The sequence below is a fragment of the Dama dama genome, chromosome 12 (genome assembly GCF_033118175.1).
Source record: "Dama dama isolate Ldn47 chromosome 12, ASM3311817v1, whole genome shotgun sequence".
Lineage (NCBI taxonomy): Eukaryota > Metazoa > Chordata > Mammalia > Artiodactyla > Cervidae > Dama > Dama dama.
In genome coordinates this window covers 93,985,186-94,000,003 of record NC_083692.1, presented here as the reverse complement: position 1 = coordinate 94,000,003, position 14,818 = coordinate 93,985,186, and the positions used below count along the sequence as shown (strand labels likewise).

General features: G+C 44.7%; 2 protein-coding genes across 3 annotated transcripts in view; one reads left to right on the top strand and one right to left on the bottom strand.

Annotated features, from left to right (window-relative positions):
• ANKDD1B (ankyrin repeat and death domain containing 1B) overlaps nucleotides 1–9,415 on the top strand; it is a 61,092-nt gene extending 51,677 nt beyond the window's left edge. Inside the window, 6 exon segments of the mRNA XM_061158331.1 lie at nucleotides 1,955–2,050; nucleotides 2,151–2,406; nucleotides 4,858–4,949; nucleotides 7,273–7,364; nucleotides 7,574–7,768; nucleotides 9,160–9,415. Coding sequence (XP_061014314.1) covers nucleotides 1,955–2,050; nucleotides 2,151–2,406; nucleotides 4,858–4,949; nucleotides 7,273–7,364; nucleotides 7,574–7,768; nucleotides 9,160–9,415 — 987 coding nt within the window.
• A 2,039-nt stretch (nucleotides 9,416–11,454) lies between these two features.
• POC5 (POC5 centriolar protein) overlaps nucleotides 11,455–14,818 on the bottom strand; it is a 31,077-nt gene continuing 27,713 nt past the window's right edge. Inside the window, exon 12 of one of the 2 annotated variants that reach the window (XM_061158146.1) lies at nucleotides 11,455–13,684. In XM_061158146.1, the coding sequence (XP_061014129.1) occupies nucleotides 13,541–13,684 (144 nt within the window). In that variant the 3' untranslated portion in view covers nucleotides 11,455–13,540. The remainder of the gene's footprint in view (nucleotides 13,685–14,818) is intronic. The other variant, XM_061158145.1, reaches the window with a different exon arrangement.

The window sequence follows — 14,818 nt, the reverse complement described above, 5'->3', positions numbered from 1 at the left end:
CAAAGGTATGCCATTTGTAATTTATATGAGGTGCCATATGGGCTCCAAGGACATTTATGCCCCCAAATTAGGTCTAGAACAGCCTTTATTGGTCATTCCAAGGGCTTCCCCGGTGGGGCTGTAGTGAAGAATCCATGTGCCAATGCAGGAGATGTAGGAGATGGGGGTTTGATCTCTGGGTCAGGAAGATCCCCTGGAGGAGGGCATGGCAACCCACTCCAGTATTCTTGCCTGAAAAATTCCATGGACAGATGAGACTGGAAGGCTATAGTCCATAGGGTCTCAGAGAATCCAACATGACTCAGGAACTGAGCATGCATGAATGATTTGGTTAAGATTCTAACCCCTCATCTTTGTTTAGAGGTGGTATGATATAATAGAAAAATCTCTGGATAGGAGTCCAGGAAGTTGAGTTCTGTATTAGTGTTACCATGATTGATATTTATTCTGAATAAAACTCATCCCTTTGCTGTGTTATTTCTCCACCCTCCTCAGTAGGTGGCCTTCACTTGCTGATCTAACATGGCTCTTTGGGCTCCTGCCATCACGTCAGCATTCCACTTGGGGAGGAGGAGGGAAGGAAGGGGAGTGACATCCCTCTTCTCTGTAAGGATGCTTCCCAGAAGTTGCATGTGCTGCTTCCTTTATATGCCATTGGCCAGTACTTAGTTCACATACCCAAGGGTAAGAGAGGCTAGGGAAATACTCCAGTGGTCAAATGCCCAGCTAAAATCAGGAGATCTCTTTTAGAAGAAAGGAGGGAAGGCAATTTGGTGGGGGAAGCGGGCATGGGTTATTAGCTAACGTTTGTGCCACAGGTGGAGTTAGCTTTTGGAGGAGAAGTGTGTGTGATCATATTATTTATTTGCTGAGGACTTCCCAGTGCAGTGAGCCAGAGTGACCCCTGCCAATCTTAGAGAAATGCTTGGGTTCTCATTGATAGCGTGTGTATAAAAAAATCACCTGTTGATGGTGGGTCCCTAAGCCACAATCCTTTCTCTTACCCCATTGATACAGCTCTTGACACTATCAACATCTAGCATCTCTTAGACCATTACCATGTGCCACAAGCAGTTCTAAGTGTGCAATACGTGTTATCACACTTGCCCCTCGCTACTATACAGAGGGGAAGTTACTGAGACCCGGGGAAGCTGAGCACTGGCCCACATTTTCCCCACAAGGAAGCAATGGTGGTGGTGTAGTTGCTAAGTCATGTCTGACTCTTGCGACCCCATGGATGTAGCCCGCCAGGCTATTCGTCCCTAGGATTTTCCAGGCAAGAATACTGGAGTGGATTGCCGCAGTTCAGTTCAGTTCCGTCGCTCAGTCATGTATGACTCTTTGTGACCCCATGGAGTGCAGCATGCCAGGCCTCCCTGTCCATCACCAACTTCCGGAGCCTACTTAAACTCATGTCCATTGAGTCAGTAATGCCATCCAACCATCTCATCCTCTGTCATCCCCTTCTCCTCCTGCCTTCAATCTTTCCCAGCATCAGGGTCTTTTCCAATGAGTCAGTTCTTTGCATCAGGTGGCCAAAGTATTAGAGTTTCAGCTTCAGTATCAGTCCTTCCAATGAATATTCAGGACTGATTTCCTTTAGGATGGACTGGTTGGATCTCCTTGCAGTCCAAGGGACTCTTTAGAGTCTTCACCAACACCACAGTTCAAAAGCCTCAATTCTTCGGCGCTCAGCTTTCTTTATAGTCCAACTCTCACATCCATATATGCCTAGTAGAAAAACCATAGCTTTGACTAGATGGACTTTTGTTGGCAGACTAATATCTCTGCTTTTTAATATGCTGTCTAGGTTGGTCATAGCTTTTTTCCAAGGAACAAGCATCTTTTAATTTCCCCAGTAGGGTCAGGATTTGAATCCAGGGCCCCTTGTTCCAAAGCTAGAGCTCCTCACCAGTACTCCACATTGTCTGACACTTTGATTTCTGGCTTTTAGCAAGGGAAGACTGCCCTGGCTGTGGCCGCAAGGAGCAGCCGCAGCCTCTGCATGGACGTGCTCATCAAAGCTGAGAGGCACTATGCCTAGAGAGACGTAAGGAAGGCTCAGGTCAGCTCAGCACAGGCCTCTTCTCCAACCCCTTCTTCTGACGGGGCGGGAGGGGCGGTCTGTGTGATTCTTTTTCTCTCCCTAGTGGCCAGGGCCCTGTGAGTGTGGTTTCACGCCTCTCGTCCTGTGCTGTTCCGTCCGTGGCGTGACCAGCTGCATCTCCTCCTCTCCATCCTGTGTTAGTCGCAGTGGTGGGAGCAGAAGAGGAGGGCTCAGTGGGGCCAAGCAGGCCCGTCTACGCTGCTGGCTGTGCCTGCCGTCACAGTCTCTGGCTAGATATGGTTCCTTCTGGAAGTTCCCAGACTCCCATTCTACTAAGTGGTCAGGTGTCATTCGGATGGGTTAGTCACTCGGTCATGTCGTACTCTTTGTGACCCCATGGACTGTGGCCTGCCAGGTTCCTCTGTCCTTGGAATTCTCCAGGCAAGAATATTGGTGTGGGTTTCCATTCCCTTCTCCAGAGGGTCTTCCTGACCCAGGGATCGAACCCAAGTCTCCTCCATTGCAAGTGGACTCTTTGCCATCTGGGCCATCAGTCCTGGTAGGGAAGTTCATATTTAGTTTTTGTATCTTGTTATTTGGCTGCATTATTTAAATTTCAGAAAGCATTAAAGCAACAGCAATTCTAAATGTGGCTTTATGATATAAAGTTTAAGTACTACATTATTTGGACACAATTTTTCTTCCTCTTTTTAACTACAAGCCCACAAAATATAAATACCCAAAGATGGCAAACCAGGTAGGTTTGTGTAAGTTACTTTTTAGAAGCAGTTAAAACACTTTCACACAAGTATTTACTCTAGCACTAATGAACTATACTATTGAGGATACATGTATTCTAGTAAGAAACCAATAATGAAAGTGAGTATGACCATTAGTAAAGGTCAGTCCTATCCACATCTCAAATGTTTGACATTTTTGTGTGCTGCACAGAAATGGTGAAGCTTTTGCTAGGTGGGGATAGAAGAGCTGAAATAGCAGCCAGTGATTATTGAGATACCTTAGGAATCCCAAATTCAAAGATGTTAAAATAAAATCTTTTGCTTTATATTTTTATTAGATATTATTCCTATTCAGAGTTTTGCAGTTTGCAACATACCACTGTGCTGGCTGTTCACTACTCAGGTATTCTGCAATGGTCATGCAAACCTTATTCATCTCGAGAATACAAAAACTGGTCTCCAGGACATTCCTCTGCCTTCTTGCATCAGTATTCCCTCTGATAGCTGCCACTCATGCAGCATCTCGATAGAATTCCCACCCCCCACCCCACCAAGATTCAATTCCTTTGGGCAGGGATTTCATTACTAGACAACCACCCTCTACTGTCCTAGACTGAATCCCTGGTCCAACAGGCTGGAGCCAGAATTTAGATCCTAGTCCCTTGTCCCCTGAGGGAACCTCATGCCCGGATTGATGTCTAATTTGCCAGTGCTGAGAAGTGTCCCCTTAAGGCCTTTTAAGGCAAAATGCACTGATTTGCCTCTCTGCTCACAGAACTGTTTAATTGGCTCGATAATCCTGGTACGTGGGGATTATTTCAGAGTCCACTCTGTCCTCCCCAGACTTTTCTTATTTGCCTCTAAGACAAAACAAACTTGACAAAGTTGACAACGCTTGACAATTAGAATTCTGTTTAATCGCTCTCCTTTTCCCTCTGATTTCTATTCCATCTGCTTTTTCCTCTTCCTCTTGGTCTAGCCTCACTCTCACTTTCTTAGATCATCACTATGTTTTATTGAGGATGACTTTCCCAGGTTCCATCTTTTTGCTTGTTTTTTAAATGGTTGTTTTCACATTTTCTTTAAAGATAGGAATATTCACTGGTTCTATTTTTAATTCCTGTTAGCATTTTTAGATTCTTTTACCTAGATGAGAATAAATCATTTTTCTACCAGATGAATAAGGCCTCTTTCCTTGCCAAACTTTAAGATGGGAGAGTTAGATGAACTTTGAAAATCATAAATAATGCACACCTATAGCTGGTGATGTAGACCCACAGAAAATGCTAAGAGTTGTTAACCTCTGGTGAAAACTGGGATCCTGAAGTCTGGAGTAGGAGGAAGTCTTGTGTTTTTTTTTTTAATATATATCCTTAACATTTTTTAAACCAAATTTATTTATTGCTACTTTATTATTTAAAACTCTGTTATTAAAGAAGCTTATATCCTGGTCTAATATAAAATGGTTCCTAATGAGAAGATTAGAGAAACCGTTGAAATTACCCCTCTCTCTCATATCCATTTACTCATCTACCTAACCACCTAATCATCCATCATTAAATTCAATGGTTCAAATGGGAGCTTCCTAACATCTGGCCTATGCTATTTTAATTTCCACCAGTTCTGGCTTTGGTTATTCCTGCAAATAGGCCAGTGCTTTACAGATGAGCTATTAATGCTTCCATTGCCTGTTGAAAAAGACCAGGGCTTTCCAAATCCCTGGCCCTTTCTGTGGCAGCCTGAAGGAAGGCCCAACCCAATCCTGGAATGCACACACAGGCATGCTTCCAGAGAAATGAAAGTGCTATAGTGAAGAGTTGAGAGCAGAGGCATTTTGTAGCCTTCCCTTTAATTGGTGGTGTTTGGGGTTTTCATCTTCTTCGATTTCACATTTTCAGGAGATGGGATGAGGAGAAAAGGAACAGGACAGCCAGCACTCCTCCTGTTTGTTGGAGTCCGCCACCCCCACCCTTACCTCTTCTAGGTAGAGAAAGGCTGGGGTGCAAAAGACCCTGCGTTCTAAAACCTTAAACAATTATGAGCCAGTCATTCCTACCATTCCTATCCCAGCTTCCGTTCACAAAGTCCAGATGCTAGAGAAAGGTCTTGCCGTGCCCCTCCGCCAAGTTTTCTGGGAGTTTTTGTGGACCTTCCGGAGGAGGGTACTGATGCTGTGAGGGTGCAGGCTGGCCCATGCTGGAGGCTGGGGCACAAGCCCCCCAACTTTCTTCTCGTAGGTCTCAAAAACCAGGTTCCCATACCCCTTTAGTCACCTTCCTGCCCCAGCATTGACTTCCAGACTGCTGTTCAGAGTATCTTGCACTAAGATTCACTTTTATTAAAAAGAAAGACAAAAATAGAAGTCACTATACGTAAAAGGGGGAAGGAGACCTCTTGGTGGGCTGTGAGTCCTGGTGTCTCTTATTCCCTCCCTCCGGGGGAGGCTTGTCTGGAGCCCTGATGGCACGTGCATGACAGGTGCAGTCATAGGGAGCCATGACCTCTGCTTTACTTGGTGATGTCCTCCAGCTGTTTTGGCTGGATTCTGTAGGACTCTGGTGGAATCTTCTTCTGTGTGTGTGTGTGTGTGTGTGTGTGTGTGTGTGTGTGTGTATTCTTAAAAGTGACAAAGGGAACTTTAACAAGTCAGAAAACAAGGATCAATCCAGTCATGGTGCTGTTGGACTGAGCCTGGCTGCAGCACTGTGATACACGTTGTATTGCACACAACGTGATTGTAGCACCTAGAGTGCAGTTGTGTTACACACAGCATGACTGTAGCACCTGGAGTGCAGTTGCGTTACACACAGTGTGACCGTAGCACCTCGAGTGCAGTTGTGTTACACACAGCGTGACCGTAGCACCTAGAGTGCAGTTGTGTTACACATAGCGTGACCGTAGCACCTGGAGTGCAGTTGTGTTACACACAGCGTAACTGTAGCACCTCGAGTGCAGTTGCATTACACACAGCGTGACTGTAGCACCTCGAGTGCAGTTGTGTTACACACAGCGTGACCGTAGCACCTGGAGTGCAGTTGTGTTACACACAGAGTGACCGTAGCCCCTCGAGTGCAGTTGCGTTACACACAGCGTGACTGTAGCACCTCGAGTGCAGTTGCGTTACACACAGCGTGACTGTAGCACCTCGAGTGCAGTTGTGTTACACACAGCGTGACTGTAGCACCTGGAGTGCAGTTGTATTGCACACAGCGTGACTGTAGCACCTCGAGTACAGTTGTGTTACACACAGCGTGACTGTAGCACCTCGAGTGCAGTTGTGTTACACACAGCGTGACCGTAGCACCTGGAGTGCAGTTGTGTTACACACAGCGTGACTGTATCACCTGGAGTGCAGTTGCATTACACACAGCGTGACTGTAGCACCTCGAGTGCAGTTGTGTTACACACAGCGTGACCGTAGCACCTCGAGTGCAGTTGTGTTACACACAGCGTGACTGTAGCACCTGGAGTGCAGTTGCGTTACACACAGCGTGACTGTAGCACCTGGAGTGCAGTTGCGTTACACACAGCGTGACTGTAGCACCTCGAGTGCAGTTGTGTTACACACAGCGTGACTGTAGCACCTCGAGTGCAGTTGTGTTACACACAGCGTGACTGTAGCACCTCGAGTGCAGTTGTGTTACACACAGCGTGACTGTAGCACCTGGAGTGCAGTTGCGTTACACACAGCGTGACTGTAGCACCTGGAGTGCAGTTGTGTTACACACAGCGTGACCGTAGCACCTCGAGTGCAGTTGTGTTACACACAGCGTGACCGTAGCACCTCGAGTGCAGTTGTGTTACACACAGCGTGACCGTAGCACCTCGAGTGCAGTTGTGTTCCACACAGCGTTACTGTAGCACCTGGAGTGCAGTTGTGTTACACACAGCGTGACCGTAGCACCTCGAGTGCAGTATGTTACACACAGCGTGACTGTAGCACCTCGAGTGCAGTTGTGTACACACAGCGTGACTGTAGCACCTCGAGTGCAGTTGTGTTACACACAGCGTGACTGTAGCACCTCGAGTGCAGTTGTGTTACACACAGCGTGACCGTAGCACCTTGAGTGCAGTTTGTTACACACAGCGTGACCGTAGTAATTAGAGTGCAGTTGTGTTACACACAGCGTGACTGTAGCACCTTGAGTGCAATTGTGTTACACACAGCGTGACCGTAGCACCTTGAGTGCAGTTTGTTACACACAGCGTGACCGTAGTAATTAGAGTGCAGTTGTATTGCACGCACCACGGAGGAGCCCTGTCTTCTGCAGCCCTGAGAGTCGGGGTGCCCGTCCACTCTCCTCACAGCCATCAGAGAACAGGCGGGCCAGAGGCATCGACTATGGGGTCTCCTAAAGAATATATCCAATCTGGGCCCCACGGAAATGTTGACAGGAGAAAATTAAACACCCCAAGGAAGAACAAGTGATATTGGTTGGAAGTAGGGCACTTAGAGATGCATCTGTTGTGGTGACATTCCCATAGCCAAGGCACCCCCGTGTGTTTCCTCAGAAGTGGCGAGCAGGCTGGGGTAGAGGCGCGGGACACAGCGTGGCAAAAGGCCTCACGCTTCCTGAGTAAGACAGCCTCCAGCTTGTTGTTTCAGACGTTTGTCTCTATCTTGGATGACAAAAGAAATTAATCCAGTGATAGTTAATGTTGAAAGCATAGTCTTGGTTACCACCTTACGGATTCCACCTGATAAAAATAAATTCGTATATACTCTGAAATGAGGCAATCAGCAGAAAACCTCTGAAATCATCCGATATGGTTCCTTTCAATCTAGGAGCAGAGTGAGAACGTCAAGGGACACATCAACCCGCTCTACTCTGACGTTCAGGCAGGATCACAGCCTGGAGACCAGGCACATTCGCCGTCTGCTCCGGCACCCGGCTTACTGTCAGCTGAAGGCCAATGAGCGGCAGAGGCTGGCCCGTTCGCGGAACTTTACACACGCCCAGAGGGGTGCCTCCTTGAGCCGGTGAAGACCAGTGATCAGGTCAGCATGGACCAGACGATGTGGGCAAGAGGCAGTCAGTTCACTTACACCACACACACGTACATTATGGCACTTTTATTTCTAATTCTAAGGATACATTTTCATGTGGAAAAAAAGAAAGATAATGCATTGAAAATGTTGAATATTGACTACAGTTTCTAAAAAGATTTCTTTTGTATTGTTAAGATTTCTCCTTGTTGCTAATTAGGCATATAGTGTTCTGCAGTCTTCAGAAAAATGGAGTTGCCTTCTGGAAATCTCTCTTGACCTAAAAAATTGATTTGGAAATAAATTATGTCTTCGTAGTACTTGCTGTCAGGATAAGGGTTTTGATGTATTGCATTCACACATTACAGGGTGCCTAGAATGTGTTCAGTGCTGTGAGGGGATCCATACGTCAGCTCTGTAAGTTGTGGTGCATGTTTGATGCAGCTGACACTCGGGTTGGCATGATAGTATCAATAGCAACAGTCACAATCCAGTTATGCTGTAGCTGGCGTGAAGGAATCGGTGGTGGCGGCGGCGGCTTAGTCGTTTAGTCCTGTCTGACTCTTGTGACCCCACGGACCGTAGCCAGCAAGGCTCCTCTGTCCGTGGGATTTCCCAGGCAAGAATACTGGAGTGGGTTGCCATTTCCTTCTCCAGGGGATCTTCCTGACCCAGAAATTGAACCTCGACCTCCTGCATTGCAGGTGGATTCTTTACTGAGCCACTAGGGAAGTCCAGGAATTGGTGGGCTTTTGAGCAAAGGAATGACATGTTGATGATGGTATTTAACAGAAATCAGTCTGGCGGCTGCAGGAGAAGGAGGGGCGCCGGATTCACCCAGGGGTACCTTCTTCATGGGAATAGTTTGGTCCCCCTGAAATGCCTGTCCGTCTAACAGTCAACGCGGCAGACTTCCTCCCCAGAGCTTGGGCCCCCCATTCCTCAGCATCTGGCAGGGGTTTGTAACTGTGACCTGTAGGCAGAAGTGCCCATGGCTTCTCATCTCCACACCCAGCACTTCCCCCAACACCTCTTAGGGGTAGAATGTCTACTGAGATGTGCCCAGTGGAGAGTCCTGCCTGGCCAGGAGCTGCAGGCTTCCACCTGAGGAGCTTTCTGGAAGCTGGACTGGCAGGTGGGTGCATGCTGGCTGCTCAGGGTGCGGTCAACGGGCAGCAGCGGCAGGACCTGGGAGCTTACTGACCTGCAGATTCTCACTCCAGACTGGCTGAACCAGAAGCACTGGCCTATCTCAGTGCCACCTGCACGTTGAGGAAAAAGCTCCACATCGCTTTAAGATTTTCCCTCCCCTCTCCTCCTCAGCTTTGATCCGTGTTAAGCACAGTAGGTGCATGACAAGAACTCCAAACTCTGGTGCCCCCTAGAAGAACCAGTGAAGGAAGGGCTTTCATGCACTGGGCTTCCTATCTCACAGCTGCCAGAGGGGGAATGAACCTGCAACCACAGCTATGTGGAAATCGAGTCAGAACTGAGTTCCCCGGAAGCAGGCGTCAGCATCTGCCCTTTGTGCTTGGCTCAGGTAAGGAGAGCTTCTGCGAACACGGCCACAGGGCTCTGCTCACTCGGCTGCACGGGGCCCTGGCGACCCAGGCCACGCCGGTCAAGCTCCTACCTGTATAAGGAGCTCTCAGTGCGCACGGACTTTCCAGAACCAGCCGGTGAGTTAGACTTTTCAACAAACAGGTGGGAACTGCTGCTCGCTTACAACAGTCGAGGACAGTTGGCAGAAGTGCTCCCCTGAGCCGCGGCAGTCCCAGCAGGGCGTCCGAACACGCAGCTTCCCCTTTGGTGACTCAGTCATTCTGGTCCCATTGTCGGCCTGGTGGTTCAGGGTCATTGCCCAGCTGGGCATTTGGAAAGTGGAGGGGAACTTTTGTGTGGGGGGCATGGTGGGTGTGGGATGGGAGGTGGGCGAGAGAGCTGCGCCGTCTCATAAGGTGACGGGACAGTGCCCCACAGCTGAGAAAGGTCTTGCACAGAATGCCTCTTCCTCTTGGGAACTCTGCAGGTTCGTGTGTTTGAAAAAGTTCTCTCTGGGTTGAGAGAAGAGAGCTGATGGGCTATTATTTTGCCAGCTGGGATCACTGCTAAAAAGCACTCTACCAGGGACCGTACTGTCAGGGAAGATGGTTTGAAACCTTATCAGCATATTAGGGGTGTTATTTATCATTCATGTAATCACCATTCAAGCAAAATATAGGGATATCAGCCATTATTTACGCTGGTGCAGTTTTACCTGAAACTGAGAACATGAAAGCACGGCAGATTGCGAATCCAGTGTTGTTTCAAGCAGTGGTAGGTACAAAGGAATAGTGCATGGGCGATGTCTACCTTCCATGGTCTTATCCTCCTAGCTCTGGGTTGTTCCCTACGCTTTGGATTTTGTTTCTATGAAAGAGTGTCCGCAAGAACTCTCAGAGGCAGCCCACTGCAGTGGGTGAGGGCATGCACTCCAGGTGAGACTGTGAGCTTACAGCTCAACTCCGACAGATAATAAACGGGCTGTGTGATTTTGAGCAAGTTCTCTAGAGAACTCACTTCACCAGTGTTCTCAGCTGTTAACTAGAAAAGCGTCTGTGTCAAAGGGCCATTGTGGGATTGAGTGATAGTGCCTGACTTGTAGCAAGTGCTTAATAAAGGTCAGCTATTAATCATGTTATCTGATTTTTTCCAGAAAAGATTCGTCAATTTAAAAGTGAAGCTGACTCAAGGCCCAAGAAATGTGCACTTTCATAAATGCCTAAAGAAATTAAACTAAAATGATTTTCCATTCAGTGTGCAGTCCTCTTAAATTCAGTTCTTTAAATGTCATCAAGTTCTTCCAGCAGTAGTATTGATTTTCCTTTCAAATATGAAGATGGCAGTGACAGGATTCTCTAACAGATGAAGAAATGGTATTATACTTTCCAACCACTGAAGTCAAATTTTGGTTTTGCTTAAAGAAAGTTGTATATGATTTTCCCATTTCTGTCATTTGATGCAACACCTGATAGCTTATCTAGTGATAGAATAATCTAAGATTTTGTATATCATGTTTTAAAAATTATGATAGTGGGAACATTATGGTATATGAAGAAAACCAAGGGTTTTAGAACAGACAGACATGGTTTTGCAATTTATTAGCTGTGAGCCTTTGGACTAATATTCAAGTTATCAGATCTTTAATTTCCTTCTCCATAGGTTGGGGGAAAGGCCTATCTCTTCTGTAAAGTTAAGTGATGATAGAGAAAGCCTGTGAAATGCCTAACCTCGTATTTATAGTACTGAAATGAACTATTATTTCTAGTCCACAAGAGAAACTTGCTTTGGAAATTTAGTAGCTGTTGCCTTTAAATAACACCTATATGTAATATAACATTTTACTTACAACCAGAGGTATATGCACCAATGTTTTTTAATCTCTTGGTGATGTAGTTACAAGTGATTCGGTACTTTCCATTTTTTTTCATATTGACCATGCATTATTTTTATAATCTGAGAAAGTTCTGAAATATGAAATCAAGTATCAATTTCTATCAGCTTATGTGTACCTATTCATTATAACTTAAGGCTCTCCATTATCAAATTCTGACTCTAAGTCTGTAAGGCCAGAAATAAAATTGTGAGCAATTTCAGTCCAGTTATTATATCATGAATTTATAGTTCTACATTTCATCTCATGCTGATTGTATATGGTACATTTAAATTTTAAAATAGGTTTTAAACAGGTAATATGTTCACATGATGCTAAAAAGTTTAAAGCATTGTTGCCACCCGAGACCGTGGTTTCCACAGACCATGCTTCAAAATCTGGGTAACCTCTTAATACAATAATAAACAAAGATGAATACATATTTTTACTATTTAAGTGTTTTTAATTGTTGAATTTAAGTTGAATTGGGCTAATACTAATTACTTGGTGCTGCAGACAATATACAATTTCTAGAGTTTAAAGCTTTAAAAGATGCTTACAATATTCTTAATTATAATATTCATAATATTGACGTTAGTCTATGTGGTTGTGGCTCTGATACTGAAGACCATCCCTAGCTGTCATGTAAGTTCCTTAAAAAGCACAGCCCAAGACCAAAGTAATGAGCCGCTGCTTTTCTCAGGAGTGCAAATCCAAGGAAGCAGGAGTGAAGGAAAAAGGAAGTGAGATGGGGAAGGAGGGAGGGAGAGCTGAGACCAGCGTGATTTATCTAACTGGCCAACACCTGGTATCAAGTACAACTTACTGACTGACCTCAGGGATGGACAGTTTGTACAGGGTTTGGAAAGTTAAGAACGGATGTTTACCCCAATGAGGTGCTGATTCCATGCTGCAGGTGAGCGGAGACTTCAGGAGTCTCAACTCTCTGGGTGGGCAGGGAAGGCCTGGGAGGAACAGGCCTGTGGTGCAGGCAGCAGCAGATGAGGTGTTGTGGGTTTGCGCTTATTGAAAACCAAGAGCCGCTTGCCACAGCAGAAGCTGGTTGTAGTTGGCCAGAACCCACAGTAAGTATGAGGAGGATCATATACTATTGCATAAGAAGGATCTAATACTCTTTTGGGTTTCCCTGGTGAATACTCTTTAAGACACAGCCAGATGCTTTTATAGTTCAAAAAAGCCTTGGTGTGTCCTTTAGAACATGGGCTATTTACTGACCTCACATTTGTTCTCTAGTCCTATTATGACATGAGGCAGCAAGAAAAACTGTATTTCCAGTGGTAAAGTTAGAGTACAGGGCTAGGTCATGTTCGGACGGAAAGAGGCTGAAATCACAGACTTGTAGGAAAGATACAGAAACCTAGGCTCTACACAAGTTCTTCAGAATCCGCTCATTTTTATGTAAGCCTAAGTACTTTGGGAAAGAGGTGGGGTAGGTAGATCTTATTTCACAGATGAGGATCCTGCCATTAAGTGTCTGGCTCAAGATAACCCAGTCAGCCAGCAATAAAACGGTCAGAAGCCTGGTCTCTGTTCTAAATCTGTTTGTCCAGATGGTTTCTTCCTTTCGTCCAGCCATGGACAAGTCTCTGCCAGGCCTGGAAGGTCTGCTGAATTGTCCAGGGCTATGCCATCACAGGAAAATGTTTGCATGTTCAGAGCAAAAAAGGGTTCAGAGGTAGAGTTTCAACAAGGTGGGAAAGAACATTAGAAATAGGATCATTCTACGAGGAAACTTCTTTCTGATGTTTCTGTGACTCTGTTTTTGTGCTAGTAAAATGTTTTTCCTCTTTCCACATTAAAAATTTTATTCATAGGTATTGCTAGTTCCCCCTATTTTTAATTGTTAGAATCCTAGAAAAATGAGGACTAATATACTAAAGTCACAAAAAAACTGTTGTATTATTACTCTTGGCTTTTATCTTTTAAATTTTCAAATAATACCTTATCTCTATTAGTATAAATAATTTTTTTAAATCAAGTTCTCTTTCAAAGTTTACTTGGTAACACTGGAAATGACTTAGACTTTTACAAAAACAGAATTTATATACTTTGATATAATCAGTGACACGTTGAACCTATTAAAAAAAATTAAGTCCAGTTTCTTTTTTAATTTAAAAAAGTTTTACTTAATTGCTTAAATAAAAAATAACATTAAAATAATTCTACATATAGTTACAAAGGATGGTACAGCTTGAAAAAGTCTCTTGTAACTTTGAAAAAATGAACATGATATATCCATAATGTTCTAAGAATATGAAATTTTAAAAATTAAAGACTTCTAATTCTTGGTAAAGCCAGAAGAATTAGAAGACCTCTATGTGAACATATTCATTTTAGTCAACCACTTTTATGGACGGAATGCTTGTGAGAGACTGGGTGTGAGCTGTTCTGGTTCCAAGAGACCCGGAAGCCGAGGTACCACCTTCAGGGTGAATGGTCCGCGGGTATTTTGCTGCAGCAGCTTGAGGAATGGTTTGCTGAAAAAGCAAAAATATACTTTAAACAAGTCGATAAAATTATATTACTACATATTATTTCAATATTATTTCATCATCTACAGTTTAACCCAACAAACATTAGTACATGTAGATTCTTATTAGGGTCTTCCTTTTAGAAAAGTCATCTTTAAAATACTTGAGGTAAAATTATACATATCATATCAAAACATTCACTGTGCATTTCAAAAGCTCTATGATACAGCTTTTGCTTAGGAAATGGACAAAACCTCTTGAAACAAAGATCCTCATGTCAGATTCCATTTAATTAGATTTCCTCTTTAAAGAAATAAAAAATAACCTCCTTTCTTAAAGTCTTTTATATAAATGTTTCTTTGTACATAAATAACTGGATAACCACTACAAATGGGAGATTCTTGCAAATGGTATGAAATTCTAGTTGCTAACCACCAGATCTGACCATAACCAAAGAGCCATTCCTCCTAAGGGATGACGGGCAAGAGAACTGCAGAAGCAGACCGTGGCGCGCTGGCATCCTGTCTACAAAACACAGCACAGAACCAAGCAGCCTCGGGGGCAAGCAATCACCCAGCAGGTGGAGTGCCAGTGTCCAAGTCTGGAGAATGGTTTATTAGTAAGTAACTGTTTCTGACAGCCCTAGTTCCTGGGATCCCAGAATAAGATGAAAAACAGTACGGAGGACAGCCACTGTGCTTGTTACACAATCCAAAGCAGGTAATAACGGAAGCAGTTTATGGCTATTTAATTCATGGCCAATTACTGAAGAGTCATTGGACATACTAAATAAACAAAAGGCAGCTAGTATCAAACAGGGGTTTTAAGTCTTTAGTTTCTTGGTTCTTTTTCTGTAAAGTATCACTCCAATCAGTACAAAACCAGTTTGTCAAAACCAGTTTGTCGGAATTAAAAATAAACACATGTGCTCTCTTTACATCTTATCTTACAAATGGACAGTCTCTCTCCTCCATTTCTTTATAAACATCTTGCAGCTGCTGCTGCTAAGTCGCTTCAGTCGTGTCTGACTGTGCGACCCCATAGACGGCAGTCCACCAGGCTCCTCCATCCCTGGGATTCTCCAGGCAAGAACACTGGAGTGGGTTGCCATTTCCTTCTCCAATGCAGAAAGTGAAAAGT